Source organism: Hyperolius riggenbachi, chromosome 8 (assembly GCF_040937935.1).
Source record: "Hyperolius riggenbachi isolate aHypRig1 chromosome 8, aHypRig1.pri, whole genome shotgun sequence".
In the NCBI taxonomy this organism is placed as follows: domain Eukaryota; kingdom Metazoa; phylum Chordata; class Amphibia; order Anura; family Hyperoliidae; genus Hyperolius; species Hyperolius riggenbachi.
Genome location: NC_090653.1, coordinates 36,717,044 through 36,732,903, shown reverse-complemented (window position 1 = coordinate 36,732,903; position 15,860 = coordinate 36,717,044). Strand labels below are relative to the sequence as shown.

Below are 15,860 nucleotides of genomic sequence, written 5' to 3'. Positions count from 1 at the left end.
AGTCATAAATGTAATAAAGATAAGTGGTTCAATAAACAGGGACCACGCGGCAACGCTAACCCAGCAGCAGCAGACGTGATGGAACAGGAGCAGGCGCAGGAGGAGAAGGCCATGCTTTTTGAGACACAACAACCCAGGCCTTGCATGAGGACAAAAAGCGTGCGGATAGCATGCTTTGTACCGCCATGCAGTCATAAATGTAATAAAGATAAGAGGTTCCATAAACAGGGACCGGCAACGCTAACCCAGCAGCAGCAGCAGCACACGTGATGGAACAGGAGCAGGCGCAGGAGGAGAAGGCCATGCTTTTTGAGACACAACAACCCAGGCCTTGCATGAGGACAAAAAGCGTGCGGATATAGCAGCAATGCTTTTTGCCGCCATGCAGTCATAAATGTAATACAGATGAGAGGTTCAATAAACAGGGACCGGAAACGCTAAACCATCCCAGATGTTCATTGGTCATGTTACTTGGTTGGGGTCCTGGAGTGTTGCGTAGTCGTTTCCAATCCAGGATTGATTCATTTTAATTTGAGTCAGACGGTCTGCATTTTCTGTGGAGAGGCGGATACGCCGATCTGTGACGATGCCTCCGGCAGCACTGAAACAGCGTTCCGACATAACGCTGGCTGCCGGGCAAGCCAGCACCTCTATTGCGTACATTGCCAGTTCGTGCCAGGTGTCTAGCTTCATGCCCGGTTTCAGGTCCAGCGGTGCCAGCCACAAATCCGTCTGTTCCTTTATTCCCCTCCAAATTTCCTCCCCTGTGTGCTGCTTATCCCCAAGGCAGATCAGCTTCAGCAACGCTTGCTGACGCATGCCAACAGCTGTGCTGCACTGCTTCCACGATCCTACTGCTGCTGGTGCTGGGTTAGCGTTTCCGGATGAGGTACAGCTTTGAGATGCGTTGGAGGAGAAGGAGTCAGAGAGGTAGGTGCTGCTGTTGTTATCCAGTGGGAGGGACGGCGGTGCAGCTGTTTGCGGCATGGGCAACACCCGCGCCGTAGCAGGTGAGGAATCGCTGCCAGGCTCCACAAGGTTCACCCAGTGCGCGGTAAGGGAGATGTATCGACCCTGGCCGAACGCACTCGTCCAGGTGTCAGTGGTGAGGTGAACCTTGCAGGCAACGGCATTCTTCAAGCTTCGGGTTATTTTGCTGACCACGTGCTCATGCAACTCAGGCACTGCAGAGCGCGCAAAGTGGTAGCGGCTGGGAACCACGTAACGTGGGATGGCCACTGACATCATGCCCTTGAAGCTGTTTGTCTCCACCACTCGATATGGCAGCATTTCGCAGGCCAGAAGCTTGGCTATGCTGGCTGTTACTGCCACGGCCCGGGGGTCATTTGCTGGCAATTTCCTCTTGCGCTCAAACATCTCCGAGACAGACAACTGAACCGTAGGGCTGCACACCGAAGGGCTGTTGGTTGTTGTGTTTGATGAACACTGGGAGACCTCAAGAGCACTACTCCGGAAAGTGACAGTGTCAGCGTCGTCTGATGTTTGTGAATGTTGTGAACCACGCAATGGCTGGGCTACTGCTGCTGCTGAGGCGGGTCTGGTGGTGAGTCTGGTGAACCCAAGGGAGGCAGTGTTGCTGGTGGTACCCTGTCCTGCCGCGTTTGCCCACAGAGTGGGATGTTTGGATAGCATGTGGCGGCTCATGCTGGTGGTGGAGAGGTTGTTAATACTTTTCCCCCTGCTCAGGCGGGTCTTGCACACCTTGCAAATCGCCATGGTAACATCCTCAGTGCAGTCTTCAAAGAAAGCCCAGACTTTGGAGCACCTGCCTTGCTGGCGATTTCTGTTTGCGCCTCTTTTGCCTCTCACTTGAACTTACACGCTTGTGGTGCCTGAAATTGCGCGCCGCCTACCTTGTGGCACAAGGCGAACTCGTGCAGCAGTGGGTTCTTCAACAGACTCATCTGTGCTGCTGCTACGACGGCGATATTCTCGTTCACAAACAAAATCTGGGTCTATGTCCACATTGTCCATACCCTCCTCTTCCATCTCCTCAAACTCGTCATATGTCATTGTGGGGGGCCGCCGCCGTGGAGTAGAGCTCCCCAGAACAACCTCTGCGCAGCTCACTTCAACGTCGTCTGGTTATCTGGCAGTTGTGTGCGTGGTGTCGCTGCCGGTTGTGTCAGCTTTGTGCCCACTGGCTCCTTGTAACTGGCTGAGGACTCGGACCTCGTGCGTGATGTGCTGGTGCTGCTTAACCCACTGCTGGACGCTTGAGAGGTCATCCAAGTAATTATCTGGTCCTGTTCTTTTGGATCTGTGAGGGTGGTTGTCCTGGACAACATGGGCGGTATTGAGTGGGTTTTCTTGGGTACTCCCCTGTGGCCTGTACGTGAACCGTCAGGGGAAACACCTCTTCCCTTGCCCCTCCCTCTTTCACCGGATTTCTTCCTCATTTCACTTATCCTTAAAGTACACGCTGACTGGCAGCAGTACAGTGGCAGTACAGAAATGCTATACAGTGGTGGGTGAGCGGTGTACCACTATTGCCAGCAGCGACACAGAGCACAATGCTATACAGTGGCGGGTGAGCGGTGTACTACTGTTCCCAGCAGACACAGAGTGGCAGTAAACACAATGCTATATAGTGTGGCTGAGCCGTGTACACAGAGTGTCAGTAAACACAATGCTATATAGTCTGCTATATAGTCACCCCGAACGGGGTGATGTTCTGCAGAACCCGAACAGTGGCGAACACTGTTCGCCCAACACTACTGGGAACGCAGATTTTAGTACCTAAACACACGATACAACATGTTTTCCGGGGTCGGACTCTGAGGCACATACAGATGGTCCCGATCATCATCCTCATCATACAACTCTTCTCCTGAGTCTGACCCACCCACCACCTCTGCCACCCCAACATCCCCAGACACAGACCCCTCATCGTCCTCAACATTAACTTGGGATGCTGGCCTGAGCCAGACCTCCTCCTCCACATCAGGCCCCATCATCTCCTCAATGGCAGCCCTCATTAATCGCTCTGGCGACGGACCGATGGACACAACGTTCTCCTCCGGGGAGGGCTGCTGCTGACCACTGGCTGCTGGGGTGGATGTTATAGCTTGCGTGGGGCGTTGGCTGTTGCTGTTGTTGGGAGTGCTGCTCACAGCGGAGGTCTCTGAGGAACTCATGGTGAGCTCATATAGTGGTTGGTTGTGAGTGGAGTATTACTGATCCCAGCAATATACACACTGACTGGCAGAGTACGCAATGCTATATAGTGTGGCTGAGCGGTGTACACAGAGTGGCAGTACACACAATGCTATATAGTCTGGCTGAGCGGTGTACACAGAGTGGCAGTACACACAATGCTATATAGTCTGGCTGAGCGGTGTACACAGAGTGGCAGTAAACATTGCTATATAGTGTGGCTGAGCCGTGTACACAGAGTGGCAGTAAACAATGCTATATAGTCTGGCTGAGCCGTGTACACAGAGTGGCAGTACACACAATGCTATATAGTCTGGCTGAGCGGTGTACACAGAGTGGCAGTACACACAATGCTATATAGTCTGGCTGAGCGGTGTACACAGAGTGGCAGTAAACAATGCTATATAGTGTGGCTGAGCCGTGTACACAGAGTGGCAGTAAACAATGCTATATAGTCTGGCTGAGCCGTGTACACAGAGTGGCAGTAAACAATGCTATATAGTCTGGCTGAGCCGTGTACACAGAGTGGCAGTACACACAATGCTATATAGTCTGGCTGAGCGGTGTACACAGAGTGGCAGTAAACAATGCTATATAGTGTGGCTGAGCCGTGTACACAGAGTGGCAGTACACACAATGCTATATAGTCTGGCTGAGCGGTGAACACAGAGTGGCAGTAAACAATGCTATATAGTGTGGCTGAGCCGTGTACACAGAGTGGCAGTAAACAATGCTATATAGTCTGGCTGAGCGGTGTACACAGAGTGGCAGTACACACAATGCTATATAGTGTGGCTGAGCGAGGTACACAGTGGCAGTACACACAATGCTATATAGTGTGGCTGAGCGGTGTACACAGAGTGGCAGTAAACACAATGCTATATATAGCGTGGCTGAGCGAGGTACACAGTGGCAGTACACACAATGCTATATAGTCTGGCTGAGCGGTGTACACAGAGTGGCAGTAAACACAATGCTATATATAGCGTGGCTGAGCGAGGTACACAGTGGCAGTACACACAATGATATATAGTCTGGCTGAGCCGTGTACACAGAGTGGCAGTAAACAATGCTATATATATAGTGTACACAGAGCGAGGTACACAGTGGCAGTAAACAATGCTATATATAGTGTGGCTGAGCGAGCGGTGTACTACTGTTCCCAGCAGCGACACACAATGACTGGGGGGGGACCCTGGCTAGCGTGGCTGGAGAGCGAACTACCCTGCCTGCCTACCCAAAGCTAAACCCACAGAGAAATGGCGGAGATATGACGTGGTTCGGGTATTTATTTACCCGAGCCACGTGACCGTTCGGCCAATCAGAGCGTGTTCGGGTCCGAACCACGTGACCCGTTCGGCCAATCACAGCGCTAGCCGAACGTTCGGGGAACGTTCGGCCATGTGGCCGAACGGTTTGGCCGAGCACCATCAGGTGTTCGGTCGAACTCGAATATCACCCGAACAGGGTGATGTTCTGCAGAACCCGAACAGTGGCGAACACTGTTCGCCCAACACTAGTCAAGACCGAGGAGAGAATCTCCAGACCCGGTAGGCGATGCAGCACACCCATCACAGACAGCGCATTCATCTCAATAGAATCCTTCCCAGCAGCAGACACAGCAGCTACACAAGCCTTTATCAAGGACATTCTACTAACATTCCGTTCCTCCCTCATGGCAGACTTTTGCCTCACTTACTGCTAATATGCAAACAGAACTGGCTTCTCTGGGGAACAGAGTCAACATGACAGAAGATAAAATGGGAGAAGTGATCACTGAACATAACACTGTGGTAGACGGATCAGTGAATAATGGCGCACAGAGCCTATGCATAAAAATGGCGCCGCATTAAAAAGATACGCTTATCGCTATTTATCGTTAGTACTGTATAATAATGGCGCACAGGGAAAAAAGAAGAAAAACGGCACACACTAACGTTATTTATCAATAGTGGCACACACTAACGTTATTTATCAATAGTGGCACACACTAACGTTATTTATCAATAGTGCAGTTCATTTGCCAAACAGCAGACATTATTGCGCACAGTAACGTTATTTATCAATAGCACCCTACATAAGCCAAACTGCAGACGTTATTTAACTGCAAAAAGGTGATTGGATTTAATGTAACACTGTCAAGGTTAGGGTTAGGCACCATCAGGGGGGTCTTAGGGTTAGGCACCACCTGGGGTGTGGTTATGGTTAGGCACCACCTGGGTGGTGGTTAGGGTTAGGCACCACCAGGGGGGTGGTTAGGGTTAGGCACCACCAGGGGGGTGGTTAGGGTTAGGCACCACCAGGGGGGTCTTAGGGTTAGGCACCACCTGGGGGGTGGTTAGGGTTAGGCACCACCTGGGGGGTGGTTAGGGTTAGGCACCACCTGTGGGGTGGTTAGGGTTAGGCACCACCAGGGGGGTGGTTAGGGTTAGGCACCACCAGTGGGGTGGTTAGGGTTAGACACCACCAGGGGGGTCTTAGGGTTAGGCACCACCAGGGGGGTCTAAGGGTTAGGCACCATCAGGGGGGTCTTAGGGTTAGGCACCATCAGGGGGGTGGTTAGGGTTAGGCACCACCAGGGGGGGTTTAGGGGTTAGGCACCACCAGGGGGGTGGTTAGGGTTAGGCACCACCAGTGAGGTGGTTAGGGTTAGGCACCACCAGGGGGGTGGTTAGGGTTAGGCACCACTAGAAAGGTCTTAGGGTTAGGCACCACCAGGGGGGTCTTAGGGTTAGGCACCTTCAGGGGCGTTTTAGGGTTAGGCACCACCAGGGGGGGTTAGGGGTTAGGCACCACCAGGGGGGTTTAGGGGTTAGGGATAGGTACAGAGAGGGTTCTGTGTTAACGCTAAATAACAATAAGGCTTTAACGCTAAATAACAATAAGGCTTTAACGTTAAATAGCGATAAGTGGCAAACGGATTAGCGGCAACACCATGCTCCATTATTCGCAGGCTCCATTTTCAGATGGATCCGTGGTAGAAGCTTCAGCTGCCAATACCTCAGATATACAATGGCTGAAAGCCAAATCGGCTGACTTAGAGGACAGAAGTCGCCATAATAATCTAAAATTCAAACAAATTCAGACAGCAGATCTGAAACATTACCTGCAAAACCTTACTAAATCTGTCCTGCCTGACACCGCAGAAATCGAACCTGCTATTGACAGAGCCCATCGGCTCCCTAAACCCCCTCATCTAGCTGACTCTGTGCCTAGAGATGTGATTGCACGCTTTCTGTTCTTTCATGTAAAAGAGGGTCTTGTGATGGAAACTCGCAAAGCAGGCGGGCTGCCAGAGCCATACAATCATATCCACTTATATGCCGATCTGTCTGCTACTACTTTAAACCTTAGAAGAGACCTGCAACCTTTCACTAAGGCGCTCCAACATCTGAATATTCCATACAAATGGGGATTCCCCACGAAGCTCCTTTTCTCCTTTAAAAACAAACATTATTCTGTGACCAAAACAGAAGCAGGATTTAAACTGTTTAAACAACTACAGATCCAAGCACAACAAGCCCAGACACCACCTCGCCCTTCAACTAGAGCCAGCAAACTGACACCGGATTGGCGCAAACAAGGAAAACGCTGAGTAGCTTATGTCAGGGCCACTGGACTTTAAGAGTCGATCTGCAGTCTGCTTTCCTTTGCTGCCAGCAAAATTCCTTCTTTCTCCCCCCACCACTTTATGTGGGCCTGGAACTATGTCTCACATTACTTACTGAAGGCGTCTCTGCTGTCAATTGTGTTAAATCACCTGAGTTTTATTCTGTTATTAATGTTAAGGTTAATGTTATCTAGCTCTTCTATAACAAGTTCAATATTACAAGTTGTTATACTTCTGATTGTACTACTTGCTAGAGATGGGCCGAACCTCAGATTTTCGGTTCGCGAACGGTTCGGTTCGCGAAAAAGTTCGCGAACCGCAATAGACTTCAATGGGTAGGCGAACTTTGAAAAAATTCTACTGGCTGGAAAAATGATAGAAAACATGTTTCAACAGCTCTGATACCTGGAGGCCCACCTGATAGAGTGAAATACACATCACTGCTGGAGGACCCACCCTCCCTTCCTTCCTCCCTCCCTACTCCAAGCTAGGTCCTTATACCATCTAACTCAGTTGTCTGCCTACACTAATTAGTTATGGGACAGCTGCTACACACTCTGCTAGGGAGATTTTAATTAGCCTCCCTCCTACCCTTTTACCTATTCCCTCCTACCGGAGGGAGGAGGGTCTCTTCTGCCAGGGAATTATACTATTTTAAAAACCAGTATGCATCATACCATAGCTGGGAATCGAACACAGATCTCACTGTGTGATAGGCAAGTCACCCTAACCACTGTACCACTACAGTAGTAAGTGAAGCTGGCCTAAAATTCACCATTATGCTCAATGCAATAGAAACATTAGGTTGCTTAAAGGAGAACTGTAGTGAGAGGTATATGGAGGCTGCCATATTGATTTCCTTTTAAGCTATACCAGTTGCCTGGCAGCCCTGCTGATCTATTTGGCTGCAGTAGTGTGAATCACACCAGAAACAAGCATGCAGCTAATCTTGTCAGATCTTACAAAAATGTCAAACACCAGATCTGCTGCATGCTTGTTCAGGGTCTAGGGCTAAAAGTATTGGAGGCAGAGGATCTGCAGGATAGCCAGGTAACTGGTATTGCTTAAAAGGAAATCAATGGTAGCCTCCATATACCTTTCACTACAGTTCTCCTTTAAAGGGAACCTTAACTGAGAGTGATATGGATGTTTCCTGTAAACAATACCAGTTGCCTGGCAGTCCAGCTGATCTTTGTGACTGCAATAGTGGCTGAATCACACCCTGAAACAAGCATGCAGCTAATCCAGTCTGACTTCAGTCAGAGCACCTGATCTGCATGCTTGCTCAGGGGCTGTGGCTAAAAGTATTAGAGACACAGGATCAGCAGGCGATTCAGGCAACTGGTATTATTTTAAAAGGAAAAATCCATATCCTTCTCCGTTTAGGTTCCCTTTAAGGATTTGTAGCATAAAAGCCAACTCATATTGGCTGGGATTTGAACCTGGGTCTCACTGTGCGGTAGGCAAGCACACTAACCACTGTACCACTTCAGTAGTAACTGAAACTGGACTAAAATTTACCATTTATGCTCAATGCACCTGGGTCTCACTGTACTACCATTGTGTATGGTTTATGCTATGCCAGCTTTAGCATGTAGTGTGGTTCATGGTCTAGAGGGTAAGACAGATACCTACTACACACTGAGTCCTTGGTTCAAATCCCAGCTATGGTATATAAGCATGCTTTTCGAAAAGTACAAAGTATTGCAGTCACAAAGATCAGCTGGACTGCCAGGCAACTGGTATTGTTTACAGGAAACATCCATATCACTCTCAGTTAAGGTTCCCTTTAAAAGAGAACTGTAGTGAAAGGTATATGGAGGCTACCATATTGATTTCCTTTTAAGCAATACCAGTTACCTGGCTATCCTGCAGATCCTCTGCCTCCAATACTTTTAGCCCTAGACCCTGAACAAGCATGCAGCAGATCTGGTGTTTGACATTTTTGTAAGATCTGACAAGATTAGCTGCATGCTTGTTTCTGGTGTGATTCACACTACTGCAGCCAAATAGATCAGCAGGGCTGCCAGGCAACTGGTATAGCTTAAAAGGAAATCAATATGGCAGCCTCCATATACCTCTCACTACAGTTCTCCTTTAAGCAACCTAATGTTTCTATTGCATTGAGCATAAATGGTGAATTTTAGGCCAGCTTCACTTACTACTGTAGTGGTACAGTGGTTAGGGTGACTTGCCTATCACACAGTGAGATCTGTGTTCAATTCCCAGCTATGGTATGATGCATACTGGTTTTTAAAATAGTATAATTCCCTGGCAGAAGAGACCTTCCTCCCTCCGGTAGGAGGGAATAGGTAGAAGGGTAGGAGGGAGGAGGGAGGAAGCCCACAAGAGGCTAATTAAAATCTCCCTAGCAGAGTGTGTAGCAGCTGTCCCATAACTAATTAGTGTAGGCAGTCAAATGGTATAAGGACCTAGCTTGGAGGAGGAAGGATGGGCGGGTCCTGCAGCAGTGTGTTTGGCAATAACATGTCTGCTGACAGTGATATGGAGGCTCAAAGTTTTGCTCAATACAGCATTATGGGGCGAATCGAACTTCCGCAAAAGTTCGCCTGATTAAGGCGAACGCGAACCCCCAAAGTTCGCCTGGAACCGTTCGGCCCAACTCTACTACTTGCCCTCAAGAGGTTCAGACTCGTGTATGCTTACCGTAGCTTTAATGTATGCTCAGTTCAATACCTAAATCCTATTAATGCACTTTCTAAGTTGATATGCCTTTAAAAATTACTTCTTTGAATGTTCGGGGCCTAAACTCCCCATACAAGAGACATCTATTGTGGAAAGAAATCACAACACAGAAATCGCAAATTCTGTTTATTCAAGAGACCCACTTATTAGGGAAAGACACTCCCCTCTGCTCTAGCGGGAACTTCCCGCTAATTTACCACAGCACTTTTAAGAAAAAGAAAAGAGGTGTAATGATGGCATTTCACAAACAGTGGCGGCTCCAGGAATTTTTTTAGGGGGTGCTATGCAGGTGCTGGACCAATTTCCGGGGGAGCTGACGGCAAAAAATGGGTGTGGCTACAACCTGCGGCGCGGCGAAAAAATGGGGGTGGTCATGACCAGATGAGGGCAGGGCTAACTGTAATTTAAAGTGAACCCAGGGTGAGAGTGATATGGTGGCTGCCATATTTATTTCCTTTTAAACAATTCTAGTTGCCTGACAGCCCTGCTGATCTATTTGGCTGCAGTAGTGAACTGAATTACACCAGAAACAAGCATGCAGCTAATCTTGTCAGTTCTGACAATATTGTCAGAAACCCCTGACCTGCTGCATGCTTGTTCAGGGTCTATGGTTGAAAGAATTAGATGCAGAGGACCAACACGGCAGCCAGGCAGCTGGTATTGCTTAAAACGAGATAAATATGGCAGCCTCAATATTACTCTCACCTCGAGTTCCCTTTAAAAGTGCAACGCAAAGACAGAGGGCCCAAGTTTTGGTGACCCTTTCCCGAGAAAATTCACATAATTGTGCAGGTTTTCTCAAGAAAAGACAACTAATGTGAGCAGATTTGAACAAAAAACACGTCCAATAACCCCAACATGCACAATCGTTATCAGATATGACCCCAATATGCACAATCGTTATCAGATATGACCCCAATATGCACAATCGTTATCAGATATGACCCCAATATGTACAATCCTCAGCACATCTGACCACAATATGCACAATGCCCAGCAGATCTGACCACAATATGCACAATGCTCAGCAGTTCTGACCCCAATATGCACAATGCTCAGCAGTTCTGACCCCGATATGCACAATGCTCAGCAGTTCTGACCCCAATATGCACAATGCTCAGCAGTTCTGACCCCAATATGCACAATGCTCAGCAGTTCTGACCCCAATATGCACAATGCTCAGCAGTTCTGACCCCAATATGCACAATGCTCAGCAGTTCTGACCACAATCAGCAGCACCACCTGAAAAAGAAAAGAAAAACCCATTTACTCACCTAGTCAGAAGACCTCCTGTTCCGAGCTCCTCCTCTCCCGACCTCCTTGTGGCGCGCAGCTCCCACGATCCTCTTCCTTCACGTGACTTCCTGCCTGCAGCCTGCATTACCCGGCGAGCAGGGCTACGGGAAAATGGCCGCCCGAAGCCCTAGAGCAGGGCTTCAGGCGGCCATCTTACCGTAGCCCTGCTCTGCTGCTTTGGGCTGCCGCTGTGAACTGACTCGGCGAACTGACGGGTGCTTTGGAGCCTCCCTTTGCTGAATCTGTCATTTAGTTTGGCACTGTTATTGGCCTGAGGAAGCGGGCTCTGACCCACGAAACGCGTTGCCTGTGCTACTAATAAAAACCTTTGTAAAATACAAAGATTTTTTCGTCACTGAGGTAAGCCACCTCAAATTTATTTCCCGTTTTTAAACTGTTTTTAGATGCTTTTATTACACCAGGGCGCCTCTTATACCCTTATTGTGCAATTTTACCCCTAACCTTGATCTGAGAACTTGGAGAGATGTAGGCATTGAACACCTGCAAGACATTATAGACGAGGCACAAATCAAGACCTTTGCAAAACTAACCAGCCAATTCCCACTACCACAATACCAACTGTATACATACCATAGAATCTTCCATCTGTTTAAATCTCAAAAAATTTCCATTCCGACTCTCCCACCCTCCATCATAACAATGTTAAATTGCAAAGGCCCATTTTCAGGCGGTATCTCTATATGGTATAACTATCTCTGCCTAGATCAAACCCCCCCGCTGAACAAATACGCCTTAATATGGTCTGCAGATTTAGGCTGCAATATTACAGTCAATGAAAAACTCTATTATACCAGTGCATGCCTTTCCTCTGTACCTGTGTGATAGCACATTGTATTATTATTATTATTATTATAAATCCTAATAATAATAATAATAATAATAATAATACTACAGTGTGCTATCACACAGATACAGAGGAAAGGTATGCACTGGTATAATAGTGTGCTGTCACACATATACAATGAGAAGGTATGCACTGGTATAATAGAGTGTGCTACAAATCCCAGATGGCCTGGCTGGCAACTGTCTGTGGGCTGTATCTATATGCAGTGTCACCCACAAGACAGCTATGCTTTAGTAAGTTAAATCACAAATACAGTGAAAAGATATGCAATTGTATGGTAATACAGTGTGCTGCCAGTGGTAGGACTACAAATCCCAGTTGGCTTGGCTGGCAACTGTCTGTGGGCTCTATCTATGCAGTGTCACCCACACGACAGCTATTCTTTAGTAAGTTGAATCACAAATACAGTGGAAACATATGCATTGGTAATACAGAGTGTGCTGGACCTGGCACAGTACAGCAACTAGGCGCAGCTGCGACAGGACTGTATCTATGCCTGTCTGTGGTCACACACAAAAAAAAAAAACACATCAGAAGAATATTAGCTCTTAAAAGAGCTTTTGTGGGGTGCTTTCAGCAACAAAATTCAGTGAGGAGCAAGCTAACAGCCTTCCACTCATCTCTCTCCCTTCCACTCACTACAGCATCAGCAGACTGAGAACATGGCCGATGCTGCGGCATTTTATAGGGGGATGGGGGTCTGTGGGTGACTGCAGCCTGATTGGCTGTCATGTGTTTGCTGACTGTGATGTAGAGGGTCAAATTTTAGCCCAATGACGAGATATAGGAGGTGGGTCAAACGCGCTATGTATTCCCTACCCGCCGCAGGCGTGGGTAGCTGATATCTGCACAAACTACCTGCCAGGCGAACCGTTTGGGCCATCTTTAATGTAGATACGAGCCTACAGGCACCTGATGATGGAAAGGTGGCTCATTCCCCTACCTGAGTGCCACCCTCTATTCCTATGCAGAGTCCTGATGAGAGTGTACATGAGGGGTTACTCACCCTGCTCCAGGGGCGTAACAATAGACCCTGCAAGGGATGCCTCCGCAGGGGGGCCGTGGGGGGAAAAGTTTGAGAGACTGACAGCTAAGGGCATGGAGAGAAAAAACGTATTCTGCTCTCACACCATTGTTATATTGACTGCATGTGTCCACCACACAAATAAAGACTCATACACACTTTGGAATGTGTACACTGTCCCTGCTCCCTAGGGTTCGTAAAAAACATCTGTCTCTCACTGCTGCAAAGTTCTGATGACTTCATGTACAACCTTACAAACAAAGGAGTCACATTTTGAAAAAAAAGTTGTAGACTTTCCCTTTACAGCAATCACTCTGAAAGGATTCCTAGATTCTTATCACACACATTCTAATGACCTTATGGCCTCTGAATACTTTTACAACACAATGGAGTGGAGATTGATGTCTTACTGTTGCTGCTTCATTGGGAGTTTGTTGTCTCAATGAAGTCCAAGATCTTGTAATAACAGTGAATACTATATCTTATGTTTAGCATGTCATTGTTATTCCTCCATATAGCATGTGCTCTCATGTAGTAAAATAATACAGCTGTGTGTGTATGTGTATGTATGTACTGGGAGCAGAGCTGCAATGAGGGACTTGTCAGCTGCAAGGGGCTGGAAGAAGCTGTGCCCTTAAAGTGTACCTGAACTCAGAGCTTCCTCTCTCCTCTAAAAGATAAGCAACAGCATAATAACCTTTAAAGAAAAAACATTTATTTGTTGCTGGGCATTTATTTGTTACGCCGGATCGACTCCCGCCGCGTTTTCGCGCATCCCTGCCGGCGGCCAGATCGATTCCCGCTCGTCCACGCGAGCGCTCCTTATCTTCCGCTCGATACCCCACTATTGTCCGTCCGCGGGGATCGAGCGGGGTCATCGGGCCTATCGGAAATTATCAATCGAGCCATCAGCGGCTCGATTGATAAGCGGCCTGCCTGCCATGTATGCCTAGCATTACAGCTCATACAAATCCTGCAATAAATCTGCAGTTTCTCTACTTCCTGCTTTCATGGAAGCAGACATAGGGTTAACATCTTGTGTTTACAAATTAGCTGCTCTGCCGTGGTAGCAAGCTGACACAGCTGAGGATCACATTACATTTATGATTAGATTAGGACTGATTAGTCACAGTCCTGTAGATTGTAAGCCTTTGGGCAGGGTCCTTCTCCTTTTGTGTCCTACCTGATCTTGCACCTCCATTACTTTGAACCCATGCTATGCATCTGAGTGAACCTAACTTGCCTAATCTCCATGCTCCATCCAGTGTCTGACTAAGCATTACCTTGTATTCCTACTGTGCTGCGTGATCTGGTTTTCTTGTATTCCTGTATTGTCATATTGCTGTATGTCACCCCTAAATATTGTCTGTAACCTTAACTAATGTCCAGCGCTGCGTAATATGCTGGCACTTTATAAATACAATAAATTAATAAAATAATAGATGAGGATGAATTAAACAGGCTCTTCCGTCTAAATACACACAGGGGCATTTCTCTCTGTTTTCCTTATGTCTTGTGAAGAGTTCAGGTGCACTTTAATTTGCCATAGTGGCAGCCACTTTTTGCCTTTGTCTACTGTGTTTGAAAAACAATATATGCAGCACTTAGGTGTCATAAGTAATTAAAATGTTATGGCTGTATCAATTGTGATGAATGTCAAAAGTACCAGGAAAGTGAACTAGTATAATCTAAACTCGTATAATGATCCCTGTAATGCAGCTCTCCTGCTGCTGCTGTCACCTCTGGAGCACCGCCTTCCAAAATCCGCTCAGTTAGGTCGGACGGTCTATATCAATGTATTTGGGAAGGGTTTAAGAAACCTAGACGTGCCAAATGCAACTCCCTTCTAGGTTCAGTCAGGAACTTCCCAGCACCGCCATATATGGAATTGACTTCCTCACCCCTGGTAATCCCCTGTGACTTCCTGCTTATTATCTGTTTTTCCCCTTGCCTGCTAATAATAACTGTCAGTAAGTGACCTGACTTCATTTATACATTAATGAGATAAACAGTGGATGTCTATCAAGTTATCAGGACAACTTAATGCAATACATTAATGCTGATGAATCTATTCATGTTCCTGGCAAACAGGCTTGTGTTAATAATTAAGTATTGATAAAGATAGTCTTACCAAATCTTCTTGAGAAATACTGCGCTCCACTGGAAATACCACACTCACAAAGTCAGGGGATCGCAATTACAAAAGGTTCACTCCACCTCAATCAGTAGTACTTGGATTAATCACTGCGCATACTTCAATCCCTGTAGAATCATAAAATGCATATAGTGCCCACTGCCCAGTATTGATAAAGATAAACAAAACATTTCTAAAATACATAAAAACATTTTTAAAATGCGTGTTAAAAGAATAAAATATAAGAGAGAAGAGGGAGACTAAAGAGAATAAGTGTGTATGGAGAGCACCAGTATAGAAGAGTTGGGACAAAATTATACCTCAACAAGATCCAGTAGGAATGGCTGAATATTTGACACTAGATCATTGATGTTTCCCAATATAATATACATACAGTAGTTAATTACAAAATCATGAATCTTACACCAAGAGACAGTCTGTTATCACAGCACAAAGAAACCATCTTACCTGTCAGAGAGATGAGATGTCCTGCATCACCAAGAGACAGTGTGTTATCACAGTGCAAAGAAACCATCTTACCTGTCAGGAAGATGTGATGTCCTGTATCACCAAGAGACAGTGTGTTATCACAGTGCAAAAAACCATCTTACCTGTCAGGGAGACAATATGTCCTGCATCACAACACATCAGAAGGTACAGCTGTAACTATATGGGACAGAATATTCTTATCATTTTCCTATGCTTTTTCCCATACCTGTCTTTATGTCAAATATTTTACCAATGTTGTAGTAATCAGGAGGAGGCATATGACATTTGGCACCTTGTCCCGCATTGGTCCCCATACTGCGAGGGTTGTGAGTGGTGAGTTTTTGCTGCCTCTGCCCTTCTCACTACCGCAGTCCCCCCTCAGGTCCACCACATATGTGGTGGAGTGGGAGGTGTGGTTTGTCCGCAGTCTTAGGAGCTGTCACTTACCCCATGTGACTGTAACATTGGGAAGGAGGCGCATGGCCACCCAACTTATCCAATCCTGAGTTAGTTCCCCATCAGGTCTGGCTGGACCTGAATGATTATGATAGGCTGACTC

At 47.1% G+C, this 15,860-nt stretch overlaps 1 protein-coding gene across 1 annotated transcript in view; it reads right to left on the bottom strand.

The window, feature by feature from the left end:
* The window catches only part of LOC137527281 (major histocompatibility complex class I-related gene protein-like), a 69,260-nt gene extending 53,645 nt beyond the window's left edge, over positions 1 to 15,615 (bottom strand). The window contains exons 1-3 of the mRNA XM_068247790.1: positions 15,528 to 15,615; positions 15,424 to 15,444; positions 15,281 to 15,373 (exon numbers count right to left, since the gene is read on the bottom strand). Coding sequence (XP_068103891.1) covers positions 15,281 to 15,373; positions 15,424 to 15,444; positions 15,528 to 15,615 — 202 coding nt within the window. The remainder of the gene's footprint in view (positions 1 to 15,280; positions 15,374 to 15,423; positions 15,445 to 15,527) is intronic.
* Between the last annotated feature and the right edge of the window lie 245 nt (positions 15,616 to 15,860).